Source organism: Macrotis lagotis, chromosome 2 (genome assembly GCF_037893015.1).
Source record: "Macrotis lagotis isolate mMagLag1 chromosome 2, bilby.v1.9.chrom.fasta, whole genome shotgun sequence".
NCBI lineage: Eukaryota > Metazoa > Chordata > Mammalia > Peramelemorphia > Peramelidae > Macrotis > Macrotis lagotis.
The window spans coordinates 182503316-182527240 of record NC_133659.1 but is presented as its reverse complement, the minus strand read 5'-3'; the positions used below and the strand labels follow the sequence as shown (position 1 = coordinate 182527240).

The following is a 23925-nucleotide window of genomic DNA, read 5'->3' as shown; positions in this document are numbered from 1 at the left end:
TGAAGAGATGGAAACACACACACACACACACACACACACACACACATATATATATATGGTTTCTAGCTAGAAACTGTGCAAAATGATTATTCCCCTTTTACAGCTGAGGAAATTGAAGCAAACAGAGCTTAAATGACTTGTCCAGCATCACACAGTTAATGTGTCATCTTCCTGATTCCAGGTCCAGTGATTTATCCTCTGAGGCACCAACTGCCATTAAAGGAAGAGCCAATTCAGTTGTTCATTTTGCTAAATAGGAGATAGTTGTGTTAGGACTGATACTAGACCAATTAGCTGGCAGTTCAGGTTAAATATCAGGCAATTTCAGGACCATTCATCTGGATTACCAAAGGAAAATCAATAATCAATAGTCAATAGATAATAAGCATTTATTAAGCACTTTCCTATGCTGCAAGTACTGTGCTAAATACTGGGGATACAAACACAAATATGGAAAGAAACATAGTCTTTACCCTCAAAAAAACTTACAATTGAATGGTGAAGAAGGGGAAGATAATATACAAAAGAAAGTTGAAAAGTGGAAGTTGAAGGATGGGAATGGACCTAGCATAGATATGTGGCAGAGTACCCAAAGAAGTATCAAATGAGTGTAGCTAGGTGGGACAAGAGTCTGAGGAGGACTTCAAAAGGAATTGTAGAAAATCAAAAGGTGAAGTGATCTGGGTCATTTAGAATCATAGCAAAATCAAGGAACAGAATAGGTCAATGATGGTGAGAGCTGTATTCTGGGTGGCCCTAGGTTAGGGAATAGGGAAACCACAGGATAGAATGATTACAAAAATTAGAGTAGAAGGATATTAAAAATATTCATTTATAGTTAAAAGGGAATTAAAAGATCACTATTTTCAATCCTCTCATTTTTCAGATGAGGAAATTGAGGCTGAGAAAGGTTAAAGTGAGTCACCTAGGGGTTATAGTTAATACGAATCAGAGACAAGATTTGAACTCATATCTCTACATTGCTTTTATTGCTCTATCTAGTCTCAACTCCAGAGAACAAGATGCCTGGTTCCCACATCCTACAGCAACTAACTCACTGCATCCCACCCCACCCCACCAGGATAAGATCATCATTTCTAATGGCCACCATACTGCTAACTCAAGCCTTGATTGGCACCACCTCCCTCAAATTTTTTTCTTCTCTGATTGAAGGACGGAGTACCAAAGTCCTCCCAATGCTTTCCTTAATAGAGGATAGAAACTGGACTTTTCAGCTAATTCTACTTTGTATGTGCTGCTCTTACTGCATACCTCATATATTCCCCTCCTCAATATCCTACCTCCTTTTGTGTGTTGTTTCCCTGTTCCCTCCCCCCCACTATATTATAAAAGCAGGGACTATCATGTTTTTTTCCCAATAGTTTTATCCCCAGACTTTAGCACAGACCTTAGCCTGGAAATTAGTGGGTGTCTAATAAATGTTTACTGACTCCAAGCCCATCTCTTTTTTTATTGCTTCAACTAGCTAACTGCTTCAAACAAAGACCTGCAATAAAGAGTCAAAAGATCTTTCATAGAGTATGCCTTGATAATGAAGAATTTCTGCTCCTTTTTATGCTAAGAAGGACCATATCTTATTCATCCTTTCATCTCCCTCCCTGATTTAACTTCTTTCATACTACATAGTCAGAGACTCATTTCTACTTGTTCAATTTCTCCCCACTAGATAATTCCTTTGTATTTCAAGAGCCCTGAATTATTTCTCATCATAAATTCTTACTGTCCCTGTCAATCTGAACAATTTGGGATCCTGACTCAACAGGACTTCTGTAAAGCAGTAGTGACTTTTTAAAGGTCAAGAAGAGCTCTAACTTCAAGGAATATTGACATAAAATTGTAAAAACGTCAGATTAGAATCCCAGTATTAGTCATTGAGGAAGTAGCTATATGCTCCCAGTTCACCCACAGGTGTTTATAATTTTTAATTCTTAATTACTCTCGCAAGGTTATGAAATAGTAGTTCAAATGATTTTCTGATACTGGTATTAGGTATGGTTAGATGAACCTGGGAAAATGGGTTGGAAATGGCAGAGGAAAGAGAATTAATTATGGATTAAATTCTTCTTGCACTGAGTAGTGTTGTGAATAAGAAAATAATTAGCTAGTGTTACTGCTGTGGGGAATCTGAAAGCTCATGAATCAATGTATGTATATAAAGAATGTTCCCATATAAATCCCTGGGCAACTGGGGATACTACTTTGGGTGAAGATGCCTGGGTTTTTGTGAAGTTTTCTGAATGCATGATGTATGTAGAGATTAAGAAATAAATCAATACTTATAAACTGCAGAAACCTAACCTTTGAATGCCACTAGTGAGATTGAGTGCATAATGGGACTTAGTATCAATCATGATAAGATGATATATTAGATCTGGAAGATATCTTAAAAAATATCATTACTACCCAATCCTCCCATTTTAGAAAGGGGTAAATGACCAGGGTTACAGCTTGTAAATGAAATTTAAACTCATGTCATTATGACTCTCAATTCAACACCATACCCACTGTACCATGTAACCTCTCATGGAGTTTTAAACTCTTCTTCCTGTCTTCAAGTCCATTGCTTCATCCACTGAACCACCTGACCAGTCACCTTCATGCCACACAGAGATCACAGTAGGACTTTGGTGTTACCCGACTCAGTCTATGTTTGTAACAGAATGAGGTGTCTTTCTAGGAATTTCATTCTTGATCATAGGAAAACTAGTTATATTGCTTATAGTCATTTTCAGATAAATGTTTCTAGCTTCTGGGGCAGTGATGAGAACCCCTTGCTTATGTGAGATAGTTCTGAGTTCTGAATAGTTTTTTGACAGGGAAAAAAAGGAGTTCCCAAATAGTGACAAATGAACTCCAGATCCAAAGCATTAGATAGTGAACTTGACTGAGTCCAGGTCACATAGAATCTCAAAACTGGAAAGAAACATTGTATTCCAACACAATCATCTTTATGCAGAGGAAACAGAGACCAAGAGTAGGGGGTGTGAGAAATTACTGAGTGTTTGGTTTCCACTGGATATAAGAGGAGGATGTTAGTTAAAGATGTCACAAGTATCTGTAAGAATAATTCATTACAAAGACAGGAGTCTCTAGTTATTGATTAGGCTAAAAGGACAAAAGCTAAGTGCAGGAATGTGGAAGTGAAACAAAGGGAAATGTGACAAAAGAAATGACCCCAACCAATCACTGAACTGGAAAAGGTCCCCTAACTGGACATGAAGTTGCCTTGGCCAGGGGTAGGTCAAAAACCAACTCAATCTAGTCAGGAGTTGACCTAAGGCCTCTGACCTTTCACAAGTATTCTTGCTTAATAAGTTTCATGTGTATTAATGTAAACTCCCCTGTGATGATTGAGGCTTATCAAATTAACATGCATCATATAACCAGGGAGGGGGAAACATCTTAAAAGGTGTCATGAGGTGGGTGTTAATGATGAGTACCTATACCATTAATGATGAGTACCTATCAGGACTCAGAAGGGAGGACAAAGCCTGTCATAAGGTTGAACATTGTCAAAATTCAGGGTGCTTGCTCCCTACAAGGCGGGGGTACCTATTCCTATAGGAATGTTAAACTCTTTAATCACTCAAGGACTCAAGTTTCATTATTAGGAGCATTAGAGGGAAGTTGTTCAAAGTTACATAATCAATTAGTAGCAAAAAATGGAAGTAGAGCCCATAAACATCTCTGATTCCTCATCTCCATGCTAGTTGTAATATCAGCTACTAGCATCTCCTTCTGCCAGAATACAAAAGAAATAATGAATTGGGGTACTATTATTATTAGGACAGTTGGTGTCTCACTGAACATAGCACCAGGTTTTCTGAGTTTTAATCTGGCCTCAGACCCTTACTAGTTGTGTGATCCTGGGTAAGTCACTTAACTGTGTTTGCTTCAGTTTCCTCTTCTGAAAAATGTACTGGAGAAGGAAATGGAAAATGACTCCATTATCTTTGCCAAGAAAATTCCAAATAGGATTATGAAAAGTCAGACATGATTGGAGAAAGACTATACAAAGAATCAGTATTTGAAGTCATGTAGTGACAGAATTTGAAATCAAATTTATTCTTTTTATTATAGAATAACTTATTCTTAATATTACTCAATAAGGGATACACTGAAAATCCATTGTGTGTTAATAAATAAGGCACTCCTTTCCCTCCCAAATGATGAGTTCTTCCTTATGTGAAGAGGCTCCATTTTGGTGAGGTGCCCAGACCATCCCAAATGTATTCCCTTACCAGCTGTGCTCCTGATTTTCATCTCCAATTCACATACTTTTCATTTTTTTGTGAGTTATTTTTTCCCATTAGAATGTAAGCTTCTAGAGGGAGAGGCTATCTTTTTTCACTATTTTGTTTTCCCAGTGCTTAGCATAGTGTCTGTCACATAGTATTCAATTCAATAAACATTTATTAAGCATATACCTTGTGCAGGCACAATGCTAGGAGCTATGGATTCAGAGACAAAAATCAGCTGCTGCCCTCAAGGAGCTTGCAATCCAATAGGGGAGATAACAAACAAATAAATTCAAGAGAATTAGATATGGGATAAATAGAAAATAATTAAAGAAGGAAAGTTCTGGAATTAGGAAGGCTTAGGGAAGGCTTCCTCTAGAAAATCAGATTTTATTTGAGATGTAAATTAGAGTAGAAAATGGAAAGTAGTCTAACAAATGGGAGACAACCAGAAAAATTGTTCAAATCTATGATATGGGATATCTTGTTCATGTCTTGTCAGTGATTTTTCCATGTTCATGTCACTTAATATATACTTGTTACTTACTAGCAATTAGAATTTAATTTTTAGAATAATTTTCCAGATTTAAAAAATAGGTATTATCTCATAGCTGTAAGATATTGATTCTTTTTCTGAGAGAGAAAATATCCCAAACCTGACACAGTTTGAAATAAAATAAATATATATCAGCTAAAAGAAACATCAGAAAGGGGCAAAAAAAACCCCTTATTTTTGCCTTAGTTACATGGAATCTGTGTAACTCTCCTTCACTCTATGAACTTCTATTTGGATAAAATATTCTCAGCTTTCCCCACCCCACCCCACTTTGTGACATATCCAGAAGGCAGTTTGCCAAGACTTAAACTCAGGGAAATAATAACAAAAAGAAACAAAAAACAAAGCCCACACACCCACAATCCATCCCAATTACTGAAAACGTTCAATGGGAGATTCAATCTACAGAACTCACCATATTCTTAGTGTGTGTTTTTAGAACAATTAGTAAAATAGCAACAGGATGTAAGTAGGCTTAGGGAGCAGATATTAGATGCTAGAAAATAACAAGGAGGGGATACTTCAGGTAGTGATGATTATTCAGACCACAAGGAAACCACTTGAGAAGGAAGACCATCCATTCATTCAATCAAACATACAGTCCAGGATCCTATCATGCATCAAGCTCTGTGGGGGGATAAAAAGAATAAGACACAGTTTCTATTCTCAAGGTTCTGATGTAGTCTGGTAAGGGAAGTAAAAACATTCACATGAATAGCTACAATTCACAGGATAAAAGCAAAAAGAGGGTTAAAATGAGAAAGACATCATTTCTGCCTAAGGCAGTTAAGGTTTTATTAAAGCAGTAGCACTACAGCTAGGTCATGAAAGTAGACTTTTACTAGATAGAGATGGGGGAAGGAGATAGCAAGTTAAAGGAATAGTATGATAAAAAGAATGATTCCAGGAAAATGTAGGGTTCATTTAGGAAACTGAATAAATAACTTGTGTCGAGACCATAGGGTAATGGATATGATATCAATATCTATATCTACATATTTATATCTATAAATATGCATATATATGCAAAAAATAGGAAATACCATATAATTGAGTAAGTTGTCATATTATGAGAGGTTTGGATTAAAAGGTTGAACAGTTTGGTGATGACTTCATAGACAATAGAGAACCACTGAAAGTTTCTGAGTAGTAGAATTAATACAATCAAAATGTACTTAATATTAATTTGAAAGCAATTTATAAAATGGATTGGAAAATTAAAGAGAAAGGGAAAAGAGGCCAGGAAAGGGGCTATAACAATATTTTAGGGAGGAAGCAATAAGAATTTGAACTAAGGTGGCAGCAGTGGATGTACTTTGGGAATGTAACAAGATTTGTCAATAGGATGAAGATATTAGAGGAAGTTGGAGGCAAAGAGTGATAAGAATAAGATAAAAATTCTAGATTAAGTAAGTAGAGTAATTTAGGACCATTATAAGCAATAGTAAAGGCTAATGACAAGTACACACTTCTGATTTTGCTGAATAGACAGTGTTTAACTTACAGATGGACCCAAAGGAAATAATAATGAAATAAAGAAAAATAAATGTAGCCAACAGCATGTTGACAAAAAAGCATTAAGCAGTTGGCTGAATCAGGCAAATTTGTTCATGGAAATAGAGGAACTTATGATAGCAACAAGACATTACTATAAGAAATAATGAAAATATAATCTTTAAGGTGCCTGGACTCAGTATTTGATGAAAATTATTCAAGAAAACTAAGGAGCACTTGGTAGACTCCACACAGTTAGTCCTAAACAAATGTTATTGTATCTCCATTCTCTAACATAAAAGACCTCAAAGTACCCTGGACAACTCAACTGTATTTTTTAGTGGAATATGATCACCAGATGAAGCATTTATCTATAAAAAAAAATGTAAGTCTAAAAACAATGTTTCTAAAAGATGCTATAATCTCCACAAGTTACATGAAATGAAAAGCTTTCAAACTATGGAGGAAAAAATTCAAAATCATGTGGAAATACAATGAGGTAAAACTGCTATTGGAGTTTCACTGAAGATACTTTTAATTAGGTTATGGAAGATAAATTTACATTCTAACACCTTTATTCACTATAAAAAAGTAGTTATTTTATCAACCTATGCACCAATACACAAAACATGAAATTTTAGAAAATGAAAGCAAAAAGAGACTTCAGGATTAGTAATACTGAACTGCAAGATAAGAATTTTTTTAAAAATAATATTACAGTGACAATGACTTTGACTGCAACTACTTTTATCACTAATGATGATAATGATGAAGATGATGATGACTGTGATGTAATGAAAATAGCCCCTTTAAAGCCTGACCTATTCTGTGTGTGCTTATTGGTGGGGAGCAAAGGGAATGCCAATCAAAGTGAGGCACAATGAGGACTCTGTGTGTTTTGAGACCACTCCAGACCAGTTATGATGGTCTGTCAAGAACCTTGAATCTATAGCCAATTATATTATATATAGACAGATTCATAGATTGGGCTAGAATTTCAGGAAGTGGGATGGAAGTGTCCCAGTGAATTTAAGAACTAAATAAGAAGTAAAGGGTTGTAGACCAATCTTCTTCAGAGATTCATGGTGGTGGATCTGAAAGGGAGCTCACTAAGTAAATAGTGTAGCTATACTTTTTTTTCTTTCCTTTTTTCATTCTTTATTATAATAAATGATTCTCTGTGCTGGGTTAGAGGGAGAGATAAAATGAAAGATACTGATGGTACAAAATAAAATAGATATTTTTAAAATATATTTAAGAATAAAGGCAGAGCTTCTGTATCATCAACAATTCCTGAACTATGCTTTCCCATGTATTTTTCAACATTTTCATTTTTTTCCATCTTTGTATTGATCACCAAGTATCAAAATCTACAGTTATTTGATTTGAAAGGTTTCATTAATTTCTTCAAGGAATTTCGCTACTTTTTCCTCATCAAACTAATATTTGCATATAAGGTATAACCATTTTCTTAGTAGTCTTTTTGCAAGTATTTATTAGTACTATAATATATGATGATAAAATATACCATGAAAATATATCTCATTATCTCTATACATATAGTAAAACCCACTCCTTTCTTTGACTCTCTAAGGATTACCTATGAATTGTCCTTGTATTTAGATGCAATCTTGTTCTTATCTTCTGATTGATAGTATAATGAAATTATATATATATATGTAAATATAGGCATATTACACATGTAAATATAGACATATCCTATAGCTCATATCACATATATATATATTTACACACATAGAAATACACATATACTATATATGTATATATACATATATACATATATATGAATACATATGAATACATTTCTATTATATACTAGGGGAGAAATTTTTTAAAAAAATATTTGGGCTATTGAAAGTATTCCAGATAACTTTTATAAATCAAATGAGCTGATTTTTAATGATCCAAGCAAGATTAAGAGGACAAGGTCTATGTCATAATTATCTTTGTTTCTACAATGGAATTGTAAAGTACATGGTTCATTCAGTAGTTCATTATATATTTCTTGAATGACTGATTATGAATAACAAGTGGTAGAATTACTGTGAAGGAGTATAAGCATGCAAAAACAACAACAAAGAAGATGCAGTACAAAAGGATGTTTTAACTTTATAAGATTTAGACAGATTCTCCATAATATACTATGATCTCACTGCATTAAATTATTATTTACATATTAGTTTTAACTTTATAGTATAAAGTGAAGTTTCAAAAGAGGTAATATAATCCAGTGAGCAAGAATATTTGAACTTCTTGGCCAAGATATCATCATCATCATCATCATCATCATCATTATCATCATCACAATAATAATATTAGCTACCATGTATATCACTTTAAGATTTGCAAAGTGTGTTATAATTACCATTTCATTTTTATCTTCACAACTACCCAAGGAATTCTTATTATTACTTCCATTTTATAGATAAGGAAAGTGAGGCAGGCAGAGGTTAAATCACAAAGCTAATAATTGTATGAGGAAGGATTTGAACTTCAGTCTTGATAACTCTAGGTCCATTGTTCTATTTCTGAACAACTTGGGTGTGTCTTTGATACAGATTTAGTCATAGGTTTTAGTTCTGGCAACAATACACTATTCATCTTTAGGAAATCATTTGACTTCCCTGAACATAAATTCTTCATAGGTAAAATCCATTTAAAGGAATGCTCTGAAGATGAGATAATCTTTGGAAAAGCATTTTAAAAAAACCCAACCTGTTTTATATATATATATGTATACATACATATATATGTATATATATATATATATATATATATATACATATAAATATATATGTATAAAAATACACCTTTTCAATCTTTTAAGTATGTCTAATAATATCATGGGAATTCCTTCCACCAGCAAGATCACAGTTCTTCAGGAACTTAGTAAAATGCATTTCAGAACTGCTGTAGTTTAAAAAAAATTTCCTTACCTGTGACCAACTTGGTGATGAAGTTTACCTAAACTATCTAGGTTGGTCTTCACAGATCAGGCAGCTCAATTTCCTTTCATCTGCATTCTGGACAGTAATTTTCAATTTTCCTTAGTGTTTTGATATGAACAACTCATTTTGTCTTTTGGAACCTGATAGTCTTTAGTTACTTTCTAATTAAAGAAAAGACTTGTGCTATGCTAGGAAGACTATTAGGTTTAGAGTCAGAAGACCTGGATTTGAATCTTGATTTTTGGGATACTAATTTACTATACGACCATGCCCTTTCTTCTTCTATAAAATGAAAGAAATGGAATTAGATGATTTCTAAAGTATCTCCTTACTCTAATGGTGTTGTTATTTAGTGTCTGATGTCTAAACAATATTGTCATTTTCAGTCATTTCTGACCCTTTCAGGGTATTCTTGGCAAAGATACTGGTGAGGTATGCCATGTCCTTTTCCAGCTAATTTTACAGATGAAAAAACTAAGGCAAGGGGTGGCTAGGTGGCATAGTAGATAAAGCACCAGCCCTGGAGTCAGGAGTACCTGGGTTCAAACCTGGTCTCAGACACTTAATAATTATCTAGCCGTGTGGCCTTGGGCAAGCCACTTAACCCCTTGCCTTGCAAAAACCTAAAAAAAAAAACTAAGGCAAACTTGGTTAAGTGACTTGCCCAGGGTCACACAGCTAGTAAGAATCTGAAACTGATTTGAATTCAGGTCTTCTTCACTCCAAATCCAATGTATCTTTTATCTGCTATGAGCCAATACATTTAAATAATGTCTTAAAAAATCCTGGGACGTAAGGCTTGACTTTAAAGAAAGGAGTTTTTGTCAAAACACCAAAAATATAACCTACCTAGATTAAAGAAATCATTTAAATCAGAAATTGAATATTGAGAGAGGTCCTTACCTGTGGCTCGATGATTCACTAGAGCACAATTAGGAATATATGGAATATAATGCAGTTTTACCTAGAGTTATCATCAGGTTCACCTTTAAACTCTATCCCTTTGATCAGCATATACTTGATATTATGCATACTTCATCAGACTGATCTATTTATGGGATTCTTCAATATGAAATAATAAGGGATGCTGTTCAACAATAGAAGAATATACAAGATATTACCTTGATGGCAATTTTTGGCAGCTAATTATATTGACTGAAATGCCTAAGGAGGTCTCAAGTTTCTAAATATCTTTAATGATCTATAAAATAAGAAAGACTTAGGAGAAGAGATTTAGCAATATTCATACACACATGCACATATGCATATATACAAAATAAGGAATTGTCTAAATATGATATAATAACTTTGCATCTTAGGAAAAAATAATTTTAGTATAGTTTGTATGTTGTAATGGAAGTGGGAATCATGTAGGAAAATATTTCAAACAGTGTTTATTGAGTCTTTTATTTCCATATTGGAGATCATTTATTTATAAATATAGTCACTAAATATGACACAGTTCACTGGGATTCAAGGATGAAGGACATTCATAGGATTATAGCTCAAGAACAGGAAGTGATGTCAGAGACCATTTAATCCAACAAATCATTTTACAGATGATATAATAACTGAACCACAAGGAGGTTAAATCATCTGGCTCAAATCACACATGGAGTTGGTGTTGGAGGAAGGATTTGAAACAAATTCTTTTGACCCATCAAGCATGATAATCAAAATATTGGAGCAAGTCCTTTAGTTTTGTTTTTTTCCCTTAATTTTTTATTAGTTTTTTTTTAACAAGGCAATGGGGTTAGGTGGCCTGCCCAAGGCCACACAACTAGGTTGTTGTTGTTATTATTATTATTATTATTATTATTATTATTATTATATATTTTAGGATTTTTGCAAGGCAAATGGGGTTAAGTGACTTGTCCAAGGCCACATGGCTAGGTAATTATTAAGTTTCTGAGCCTGAATTTGAACTCAGGTACTCCTGACTCCAGGGCCAGTGCTCTATTCACTGCGCCACCTAGCCACCTCAAGTCCTTTAGTTTTAAAGGAGACGTTGCTCCCTTGTTCTTCTCAGCTATGGTGACCAATGTATTAAAGAGATGATACTTTTTGGATTCAGTTTTGGAAATGGCACATGGTATTAAAAAAAACTCACTCCAAGAATAACTTCTATTTAATTTCCAGGAACTGTTCATAGCCATTGGTCTATGGTCAGTCTTGTCATTTATTTTCCTTCAGATCTGAAGTATAATTTAAGACTTTCTTGATGAATCATTCATTCTGATTATTCAAAACCAAAGTTTATTTAACTAATTAGAATAATTCTACCATGATCTGTCCTTTTGTAAAGAATGTATTTATTTAATGAAATATCAAAACTTATTTTATCCAAATATCTCTCTTCAATAAGGTAAATTTAAGGAGAAAAATGAATTATCATTCACTTTGGTTAAATTCAGAAAAACATTTTCTCTTTATAAACATTGAGATTTTAATCTTTTATCATATAAGAAAGTAGTTAGATATAATAAGAAGCAATGTGGTATAGCAGAAGTAGCAGGGATTTGGAATCATGGATTTTATTTTTGGCTCATCCATTTTAAAAGCTTTGGGATTCTTAATAAGTCACTTAATGACAATGAATCTCCATTATCTCATTCATAATATGGGAATTATACAATCTTCACCTTAGCTATATCTCAGGAATCTTACAAGGCTCATGATGGGTTTTCCCTGCAATCCTTTTTCAAATTTCATGAGTTGCACCACCCTTTCCAATGATACATCATGATTCCCTTTCCACCCCCCCTCCACCCCCAGTCCCTTGCCTTAGTAGATTATGCTTGAAGGTTTCAAAGGTTAAAAAGTGTTATCACTCTGAGTCAACTTGGAGATAAAATCCTTCAAAATTAGGCTGGGTTTCAGATGACAAGCATATTGTTAGTGACTTAACATCTTTCCATTGATAACAGGTTTAATTACAATCTGGATTCAGATAACTCTTATATTTATACATCCATTCCCAGTCCCTCCCCTGGCCTTCATCAGGACCTATTGATCATTTCAAATGGATGTCAGAGAAATAGTTCATATTCAACATGTTCTGCTTCTTAGAATACTTACTCTCCTTCAAAACCCTGATCAAATACCACCTTCTAGCACAAAGACCAAGCCCAGTTCTCAAAGTAGTTAACTATCTTTACATTAATGTATTCATTTTTATAATTTGTTTATAAATATATGTACATGTGATCTTGTCTGATGGGATACAAGCTCCATGAAGACAGGAACTAATTTTATTTCATCTTTATAATCTTTAATATGTAAGTCCTTAATAAAAGATTGTTGTAAGATTGGGAAAACCCTGGAAGTTGGAGGGGGACTGAGAGAAGATTGTACAACTTCCTTCTGCAAGGTAGTTTCTCATTTTTGAGATCTCTGTCTTGACACAAGAGGATAGATCATTGATGTGATTTCCATACTCCCAAGAGTCTAAAATAGTAAAGTTGGTTCAGTGACTAGAGTAGCTGACCACACAGCAACAAAGTCAGAACATCCGTTCAAATGACTTCTTGCTTCTGTCTTACTCCAAGGAGATGGGCATTTTAGAGAAGAGACCTTGTAATTTAACATCTGTGAAAAAGGGTCAACAGATTCATTCCCTCCCTCTCTCATAGAAGTGCAAAGTGGAGGTATATCCTCTGGCCACAGGCTTTCAGTGAGACCCAGCTTTCCATTAGCACAACTCAATCCCCAATTTCCATAAACACACTGGACAGGTACCTCTAGAGCTTAGAGAGAAATGCTCCACATCATAGTAATTGCCTGTCAAGACTCTTTATACCAGAATGTTAATGGGGGGAAAGGAGACTCTAGTTCCTTGTTCTCCTTCTTGCTTTCCATTTTCAATTCTTCTTAACTTATTTCAAGGTTTCAAGAGAGTCTTTCTTAAATAAAGCAAACAATTCTCCTGACAATTAATTGAGATTGAGTGATGAAGAATATCTCCCTTTCCTTATCCTAATTCCCAAATGCATTCCCAACTTCTTTTCCACATTCTACTATAAAGTCCCTAACTCTAATCCTGAGAAACCTGGTACTGATGACTCAACATTCTGCATGGCTTCTTCACACAACTGCCCCCTTTGTTCAGGCCCTCATTACCTCTAGCTTACAGTATTGCAATAACCATTTTATTGATCCTCAATTCTTTCCTACCCCAGTCATTTATCCATTTTGCTATCAAAATGACCTTCCTTAAGTAGCTCTCATCATTTCATTTTCCTCTTCAATCAACTTGAGGGAATCCCTAATTATTCTGGAAGCAAATACAAATACTTTAAAGTCCTTTATAGCTTTGTCCCAATCTATTTTTCTAGCCTAGTCCTACATTGGAGCAGTTAGGGGTACAGTGGATAGAAGATATGGATTAGGAAGACTCATTTTCATGAGTTTAAATCTAACCTCAGACAGTTTCCTCGTCTGTAAGATGAGCTGGAGAAGGTAATGGCAAACCTCTCCAATATCTTTTGCAAGACATTTTCAAATGGGGCCACAAAGAGTCAGAAAAATGACTGGAAAATAACATCATCATACATTGTTCTCCTTCCTATCTTCTATAGTCTAGACACACTGGACTTCTATCTGTTCCTCACACATACTCTGTTTTTTGACACAGACCATTCCCAATTATTAGAATGCATTCACTCTTCATTTCAGTCTCATAGAATACCTCTCTTTCTTCTAGATGCTGACCAAGGACCACATTCTACTTAGATCCCTGACTAATTGAGATGCAGCATAATACAATGAAAAACAATATTGAACTTAGAGTCAAGAAGATCTGGGTTCAGATCTCACCTTGGACACTTAGTTTCCTCATCTATACAATGAGAAGATTGGATTTGATGGCCTCTAAGTTTCCTCTCCCTCTAAAGCTATGACTCCCCAGGTACTAGGGCCTTCCTTCTCTTAACCAACTCCTAAATTTATATAGGTACCTGCTGTCTCCTATGATACTTAAGAGCAAGGTCTGTTTTACTTTTGTCTTTGTATCCTTAGCAAAGTGTTTGGTACAAAAGCAGGTGCTTAATAAGTACTTATTGATTGACTGCTTAGGTCATCAAAGCAAGGTGAAATTACCTTCTGATCAGTAGATATCAGGATATTATGCTAATTTGAAAATTATTAACTGTATATATGGAGGCTCAATAAATCACTCAGAATACCTGATGAGAATATTCCATTTCCTAATCATTTTACATATATGGGAGTTTATAGACTAGAAGGCAATGCACAAGATACCTTATACATAGTTGTCCTCCTAAGTTGTACATAAAATAAATTTCTAAAATCAAAATCTATTTAGGTTGTCCGATTAAAGGAACCCAGTGGCAAATAAATTTATAATGTAAATAATCTATCTTCTTGTGTCATAGTATGGATATTGGATTGCACCCTCCCCCAAATAAAGAACTCATGTTCTCTTTCTCTTCCCAGAATACAAGATTTCTTTAGAAGTGATGCCTCAGAGATGACAAATAACCTTTTTTAGTTCAAGGTGATAGACAGATGGACTGTTGGATGGATGGATGAATAGATGGATAGATAGTTGGATGGATGGATGGATGGGTGGATGGATGGATGGATGAATGGATAGATGGAGAGATAGATAAAAGGACAGTTAGATAGACAAATATTATAAACATTTGCTATTTATCAGGTACTGTGAAAAGTGCCAGGGATTCAAAGGCAAGCAAGATAGTTTTTGCCCTCAAGGAGCTCACATTCTCAAAAAGGAAAACAACACATCTAGGGAAACAGGAGAAGGGAGTTGGAGGGTACCTTGGGACAATTAAATGAATCTCACTGATTCCCAAGAGTATGAAGTATCTTCCTTTTAGAAAGACATACATGCTTTGTCATCTTGATTTCATTGAAAATATGCAATCTATGGGGCGGCTAGGTGGCGTAGTGGATAAAGCACCGGCCTTGAAGTCAGGAGTACCTGGGTTCAAATCCTGTCTCAGACACTTAATAATTACCTAGTTGTGTGGCCTTGGGAAAGCCACTTAACCCCATTTGCCTTGCAAAAACCTAAAAAAAATATGCAATCTAAAGTGGGTTAAGTTTTTGAAGATATTTGTAGCTTCTCACAAGTAAAAAAATTCTCACAAAAAAGCATTATTTAATATAAACCATTAGTACTGCTGTTAGAAGAAAACCCAACCCTAGAGTTCTTGCAACAGCTTTATGTTGGACTTCGTTAATTATTCCATTTTCTAAATCTAATGACTTTCCAATTATTTTAAAAGTTTCTCAAAGATGCCAGTATCAGACACACAGCTATCTTTACCAAGATGTTTGGTTATATTGGACTGCTGGAACCAGTGTTTGTTCAATTACCATGTTCCTACCATCACAGCATCATTTGGTTTCCCTCCTTACCATTTCCTTCCCTGCATTATAAAATGCACTAATGAGGCAATAAGTGGCTTAAGGAATAGAGAGAACAGTAGGCCTGGAGTTGGGAACATCTGAATTCAAATTCAGATATATATATTAGTTGTATGATCCTGGTCAAGTCATTTAATCCTATTTGCCTCAGTTTCCTCAGTTTGGAGAAGGAAATGCAAACTACTCCAATATTTTTGCCAAGAAAACCCCCAAATTCACAAGCAATTGAAAAATGATTGAAATAAATGAACAACAAGATAACAGTTTCATCAACTATAAATGAAGGTATAGTAATATTTACTACCCAGGGTTGCTGTAAGAATCAAAGAACATAACTATAAAAAGATCTTAGCATAGTATCTGGTATATAGTAAGCACTTAATAAAATGCTTATTTCCTTCTTTCCATTTTTCCTTCCTTTGTTCTTTGGAAAGGGAGACAGGAAAGGATGTGCTGAGATTGAACTAGTATTTGTCTTCTCTTTAGGAGGTGTCTCCCAGACCTTGATTTAGATCTCTAGCACATGGCCTTGACATTCTGAGCAGTGTCCTTCTTTTCCTTTTATCAACATTGACTCTCAAACACCCACTTTCAAAAAGATACAAATAGCACTTCATTTTATTTATACTTTTTCTTTGCTTTCCTTTTATTCCTTCCTCTATGTTGCTCATGATCATTAGGCCTCCCTCTCTCTTCCCCAGACAAAATAATCTTTGAATCAAAAGATGAGCAATTGGGAACAATTAAAGTGGGGTATGGGAGTGAGGAAAAATTGTTTTCAATTTTACCTTTTTGTCAAATTCTGCTTGCTTGTCCCTCTCCTTTCTTATTTTCAAATATAAGGTAAATTGTGTTTTGGCAGTGCCAAGATCTAGTCAGTCTATGACTTTCTTTTTCTCTCTCCTCATGCTGCTTTCCTCTATCTCACCTGTTATTTTTATCAGATGTTTGGCAGGGTTCCCCAGTTCTGTTATATGTCCAGACCTTTCTTTCTATCGAAGTGATATGCGTGACAGCACACAGCCCAGCAAGATTCTCCTCCACATTCAGCCTTCACACATTTCTTGTTTCATTAACATTAAGAGATTATTCTACATCCTTGAGTGGAATGCCAACCAACAAGATTTCTAAACTTCTTCCCTCAAACTGTTTCCTAGTAGTGGTAATGACCTTGTAATTGCAGGTTTGCATTTAAAGTCACACTCTGGTTAAGACAAGATGAAGTTCCAGGCTGAAAACTATAGTATGGTTGTACTGCCTATCATTTGTATACTTTCTCTTTGTGGGGATGTTTAGTGACTCACATGATACTATGCTGCAGTGTAAACTAGATAAATCTGTAGCATTTCAGAAATTATGGGAGTAAAAACCTCTATCCAAAACATTCCTCAGCCTATATAGAGAAACAAATAGTTCATATGTGCTTACCTGGAACAAAACTCCCCTGGACCACCTCCTTGTATGCCCACCAGCCTTCATGGATTTTTGGTGAATTCTGTTGAGCTAAAAAAATAAAATGGGGGAAAATTTCATCAAATAAGTAATATGAAATAAGAATGGAAATCAGTTAAAATATTTTCTATCTAGTTGACAAACTACAAAAAGCAGCAGTTAAAAATTTTCCCCCCAAATAGTCTATTCCTAGAGAGTAGGGATGTCAGGCGTGAGTCAGTGTGTGTGTGTGTGTGTGTGTGTGTGTTTTAAAGGAACTCAAGTCATATTTATTGCATTTTCCAAGTCATTTCCAATTTCCTTAGTAAATAACTACACAAAGCAGAACTCATCACTGAAAGACAGGAGAGGAAGGGCAAAGGAGAGAGTGGAAGAGAATTCATGATTGAGCAATAAATAAAAGAAACCCCACCCTATACAAATAGCCCATTGAATATTTTTACATATTTTAAAATTTATGATACCTAGGACTCCTTTGCACAGACACACATACACATACTCAGACATACATACAATCTGGTAGATGAAACATTTCATGTAGATTGTAGGGGACAAAAGATATCCCAGGGACCTCCTAGGATATTCTGTGTAAAGTAACTTCATACTTCATCTACTTGATCAAATTCCATCAAATTTATAACTTCATCATATTTATAACACTATGTAAATGTTATTATAAATACCAATAATGTAACTATTATTATAAGAATAATAGAAGTAACAATAATATTATTATAGTTATTATTAAAACAACAATAATGGTCATTTGTTAATAATAATTGTTACTATTGTTGAAGGAGAAATATTAAGAAAATATCAGATACAGACAATATTTTCTTAATATTCAAAAAGCTAGACAGATTTCTCCTTCAAAGCTATTATCCTATTAATTTATGCTATATAGTATTATATTAGAGTTACTATTATTATTATGATAGTAATTATTAATGCCAATTTATCATTGTTACTATTAAAACCACATTAATTACTACTACTACTACTACTACTAATAATAATAAATAGTTGTTGCTATTATCTAGTTTGTCTTAAGTTGCAATTCAACTTCATATCATACAATGTAAGACCCTGAGTTCCTGAAACCTATGAACTTTTGCCTAAATTCTGCTCCTAAGTTTCTGCCTGGTCATCTATCGGACCATGCAATGAGGGAACCTCCCCGAGGACCTGCATTCAATGATAACACACCACACTATCTCAAGACAACCAGCAGATGCTTGGAAATTTCCTACTGAACCATATATGAGGTCTCTCCTCACTTTATTCAGGGTTCCAGGATCCTAGCCCTGTGCTAGGAAAGAGCCCTAGCTCAAGCTAGTTTAATAAACCCTTGCTATTGCATCTCCATCGTGTCAAGTGCCTCTGTTCTGTAATTGGGGACTTTTCTCGGACCTTAACAACAACACAGCACAACACAAGAAATACTTAGGAAACAGTACTAAAATGTTCTTTCCCTAGTTGCTGACAATTCACAAACAACAATAAAACAGTCTCTCTTCAAAAAACTTATATTTTGTCATAAAGCTACAAGGTATTGAGTAAAAACAAAAGGAGTTCAAGAGAGAAAATACTAACAATGAACAATGGACAGATTAAGAAAGCCCTTAGGGAGAAGGAGGTGATCCCAGAGTCTTGCTTTCAAGGGAGTTAAGTATATCTTGTGAAGGAGAATCCAGATTTGTTGAACTAACTTTATGCAAAGGCACATAGGCAAGAAATGGACTATTATCTATTGGGAACATGAAGCAGCCCAGTATGCCTGGATCATAGTATAGGAGATAGAAAGATACTTAAGGTTTATATCGGCCACCAACATTTTGAAGCTGGGAAGAGGAAATGGCCATGTTAGACTTGAAGGTCATGTCCTTTGGGAAAGAAAAGACTATTACATAGAAAGTCACCCATGGGCAATGAGTACTCCTTGGCATACCTATTAGTGAATATTTGGAGCTAGGTGCTGAACCATTCTCCAAGAGCCAACTTGTCCAACTTACTATGGGAATGCATTTAAGCAAGTCTTCTGGAATGGAGCTCTACTCTTCTTTCTTTCTCTTTGCAGGATGGTCACTTTCTCTCTCCAAACTAGAACAATGTGTTCCTGGCCTATGACACTCACTGGAGTGAGTGACTGGACTCTAAGCCCAGCCAGCTCTTATGACTAGTTCCTTTTCTCTCTTTCCCTCAGGCACTCTCACCTAGACCTTTGACATTCAGCCTGTCCTCAAACAGCCTATTGTCTCTCCAAGGGAAAAAAAAAAATTAAAATCCTGAACTTTCCCAACTTCAAAGCTAGTCAGAGTTTTTCACTTTCAAAAACCCTCATCTTTGTGATGGTACCACCAATTTCCTTGGCATCAATTTTACAGGAAGAAACTGAGTCCCAGAAAAGTAGTGGGGATGGAATATAAACCTAGGTCCCCAGGCTGCAAAGTCAACTTACTATGAATAGTAAATAGAAGAAGAGGGACATGGGTCATTCTGATAAACATGGTTAACCAAAAAGCCTCCACTCTCCCCTAAAACTGGTAAAAATAAAAGACATTTTAATCTTTCTTCAATACTTTTTGAACAACTGCATGTATTCCAAAGTAAAGTTATATAAAACAATAGTAAATGACTGTGTTTTAGGCAATCTGATTAGAGCACCATGTAATTATAAATAATCAGAACTAAGGAGTTTTAGTAAAGCTACCTTAACATGTTGTAGAGGATTACCCCAGCCCTGGAAACAACTTAAGTAGACAATTACAAAATATTATAGCTGCAGATTGAATATGAAGAAAATGAAGGCATTTTTCAGTAAAATGTAGTTTAGTATTCTTTATTTTACTATAAGAATATTTGATTCTATTCCCTTCAAAAAACAAAACAAAACACAAGCCCAAACAGTACTGGTCTATTGACCATGAACTTTGATTAAAACTTTTTTGTTCTAATTCTATAATTTCACTAGGGTTAGGGAATCTTCTTCATGAATACGGATCAGCAACTTCTCTGTAACCTAGAACCCTAGAGATTTATCTAAGGCAGAGGGGACTACATGTGACCTATACCATTCCTGTATGTGCCTGAAGCAGTTATAATATAATTGGGAAATAATTAGCAAAATAAAAATAAAATAAAATAAAATGTATATAATAAAATTTACATAAAAAAGCTAAAATCTTTATGTACTTGATTAGTTTCTATTTGAGTTTGATAATTCATTGAGAAGTTAAATGTCTTGCTCAGGGCTACTCAAAAAAGGGCAGGTCAGAAGGGCAGGTAGGTGACACAGTAGATAGAGCCTCAGTGTTGTAGTCAGAAGGCTCTGATTTCAAGTGTGAACCTGGACAAGTCACTTAATTTCCAATTGCCTCCCCGCAAAATGTGTCAAAGCCAGGAGTTTAACTCAGGTCTACTTGACTTTAAGACTTGCTTGCTATCCCCTATTCCATGATTCCTCTATTGTTAAAAGTTACACTGCTTTAAATGAGGCTAATTTTGTTCCTTTCACCTAACCTTATATTTATTTCACATACATTTTACAATTTCTTAAATGTATGTATTCTTTTTCTCTTGAGAGAATGTAAGCTTTCTAAGGGCAGAGACTATTTCACATTTATTTTTGTATTCCCAGAGTCTAGCATAGCTCTAGGTACTTAGTAGATGATAAATAAATGCCTGATATTTGGCATTTATTGCAGATAAGCAAGTGATCTGAATTGCGAGGAAATTCCTTACATTAATAAATCAAAGGTATAAAAACATAAATTTAAATTTAAACAACACAGTTATTTAAAATGTATTCTAACAGCAAATGAATAAAAAAATGAAAGCACTAAAAGAAGAAAAAACTAAAAAAGGCTTTCATTTTAACAAGTTCATCTAGAAATCTCAGCTTTTTCATAAGATCTCTTTATGATTTGAGTAACTCTCTTCCAGGTTAGGAACTGTTATCTTTGTGTTATTTACATTTGATTTAGAATCACTGATGATCTAACAGGGAATTTCTCAAAATAAGCAGACCAACAAGAAAGAACATTGTGTTCTCTTTCTGCTTGGCCCCTGGGTTAGAATCTTTTTAGAAGATGCATGACCGGCACATAGGGGAAATGTTCTGCTGACAATGAAAGTGGTCATCAGTAGCAGACAAAAGTGCATACACAGCAAGAACCTTTCTCAGGACAGTAACAAAAACATATTTAGGTTTTGTTTCTTATATTATTGTAACCATGTGAGTATCAAAACAAATACAAGAAATCTTAGGACTGGTAGAAACTTTGGAGATCTCTTACATTTTACAAGTGAGGAAACTTGAAGCAGAGAAACATAGACAGGTAGTGGTAAATTAGAATCCAGGTTTCCCAGGGCTCCCAGTCCAGTGACTGTTCAGTATTTTATACTACACAACTCCCTGCAGAACCCAAAGTATTTCATTTATTTTATAGTCTTTATAAAAAATGGTGAGGAAGGAAGGGTATACTTAGGCCTTAGAGATTTAGACTGAGTTATTCCAAACCTTATCTTTTCAAACCACCCAAGGCTATATCTTCAGAGTTAGGACCAGATCTCATATTTCTTTGAGAAAATCAAAGACCAAGCTTATCTTTATCTCTTTTTTGATATACCAACAGTCCTAAACAACACCCACACGTGCCCTTTTTTGTTGTTTAAGTTTGTGATAAAGATGTGGTCTTTCACAGGACAATGTCCAAGCCTTCTATATGTACTTTTGATTTCAACCATATAATTTCCTCCAGTTTATTGATTTCACCATCATAATCTCTCTTGAGATGACTACTAAATTCCCTTCCAAGGTCATTTATTATACAGCATCTCCACTGAGCATTCTGAAGTTGCAATTTTACTTATTCTTATTTTGTGGATAAGGAAAATGAGCCTTAGAGAAGTGAACTAAATTAATGAAGATCATAAAGTTAGTAGACTGGAACTACAGTTTGAATCCAGGTCTTCTGATTTAGTTACCTACTATTTCTGTAATACTGTTTATGCTATTCTGCTTGAAAAGAAACAAAACAAAACACTGTACTCTTATGTAGGGGAAAATTACTCTCTACAAAAACAGCAATGGTCTGTATCACATTTTGTAAATTGATCTAATGGGAATTCATTGAAAACTTACTACTATCTTGCTGTGGCATGCATGTGACTCCAGATTGTTGAACGCTATAATAGGAGAATAAATACCCTGCAAATTGGCAAAGATGTCAAAAAATGGAAATAGTCAATGCTGCAGGTGTTTGGAATACATTGCTGGTAAAGCTGTGAAATGATATAGCTATTTTGGAAGGCAACTTGGAATTATGAAAATAAAGTGACTAAAAAAGTTCAAATTCTCTGATCAGAGCCTCCATTACTGGACTTATACCTCAAAGAAGCCATTAATATATGGAAAATCCCTATATACACACCACCATTTTTACAGTAGCACCTTTTAGGATAGCAAAATTAGAAACAAAGTAGATGTTCATTGATTGGGGAAATAGATAAACAATTATATGATACATGAAATATGAAATATTTCATGAAATAATGGAATATTGTGCTATGCTGTTAGAATTGACAATTATGATGAACACAGAGAAGCATGGAAAAACTCACATGAGCTAATACAGAGTGAAACAAGCAAATTTAAGAAAACAATATACACAATGACTAAAACAAGGTATATAGAAAGAACAACCACATCAATAAAATAAAAGAATAAAAGTGAGTATAGCAAAATTATAAAAAACAACCATAACTTGAACATACAGGTAAGAAAAAAAACTCTCGACCCATTCCTTTATGGTGTGAGAAATCCATATGTGTTACACATTGCAAATATTTTTACATGTTTTTCAAAACATTGATTAATTGTGCTGATTTTTTCCTCTTTTTTCCTCTTTTTTCTTTTAGTTTTAAAAATTGGCATATCTGATGGTTCTCTTGGAGGGGTAGAGAGAGGGATATTGGAGAAAACTGATGATATAAAAGCATAATAATAATTTCTATATTTAAGTATAGATGTATATGTAACAATTTAGAAACAAGCAAGCAGCATATTTGAATGTAAAGAACATTGAACAAAAAATAAGGAGGGCATTCCATCTGAGAATCAGCATTCATCTAGGGATACTTCTTTCTTTTTTTTTTTGTTTTTTTGCAAGGCAAATGGGGTTAAATGACATGCCCAAGGCCACATAGTTAGGTCATTATTAAGTGTCTGAGACCGAATTTGAACTCAGGTGCTCCTGACTCCAGGGCTGGTGCTTTATCCACTGTGCCACCTAGCCAGCCGCCCCTTGGGATACTTCTTTTTAAAACTTGAATCCCTTTATAGAATTCCTGATAAATGATATTTGTTCAAAGATCTTCAATGAAGGATAGGGCAAGTATACTTCATTTAGGATTTTTTTTCTAATTGGCAGAAAAGCTACTCTTTTTTTGAGAAAAAAATAAATCTTTCTATAACCCAGTTTTGGTCAAAGGTTTACTCTTTAATAGCAAGCAGAGCAAATAAAATTTCTCTTATGCATATATGTCCTGAGGAAATGCCAAGAAGTTCCAATGGAGACAAATAGATTGGAAGGAGACTGGAAAGTTATAAGACCTATATATAAAATCACAGAAGAATCCAGAGTTTCCTATTTTTTTTCCTTCCTTTGTTCTTGAAGAGCTGGAGTGAGGATGGGGGCAGCAGTGGTGCTCAGATTTTTGGAGGAGTAGTAGTAGTTAGAACATTTACAGGCTGCACACCCTCTGGTGAATAGTTGGGATACCA

The 23925-nt window shown here is 34.7% G+C and overlaps 1 protein-coding gene across 1 annotated transcript in view; it reads right to left on the bottom strand.

Annotated features, from left to right (window-relative positions):
* CA10 (carbonic anhydrase 10) overlaps positions 1 to 23925 on the bottom strand; it is a 668840-nt gene that overhangs the window by 537395 nt on the left and 107520 nt on the right. Inside the window, exon 3 of the mRNA XM_074223688.1 lies at positions 17118 to 17192. Within this exon, the coding sequence (XP_074079789.1) occupies positions 17118 to 17192 (75 nt within the window). The remainder of the gene's footprint in view (positions 1 to 17117; positions 17193 to 23925) is intronic.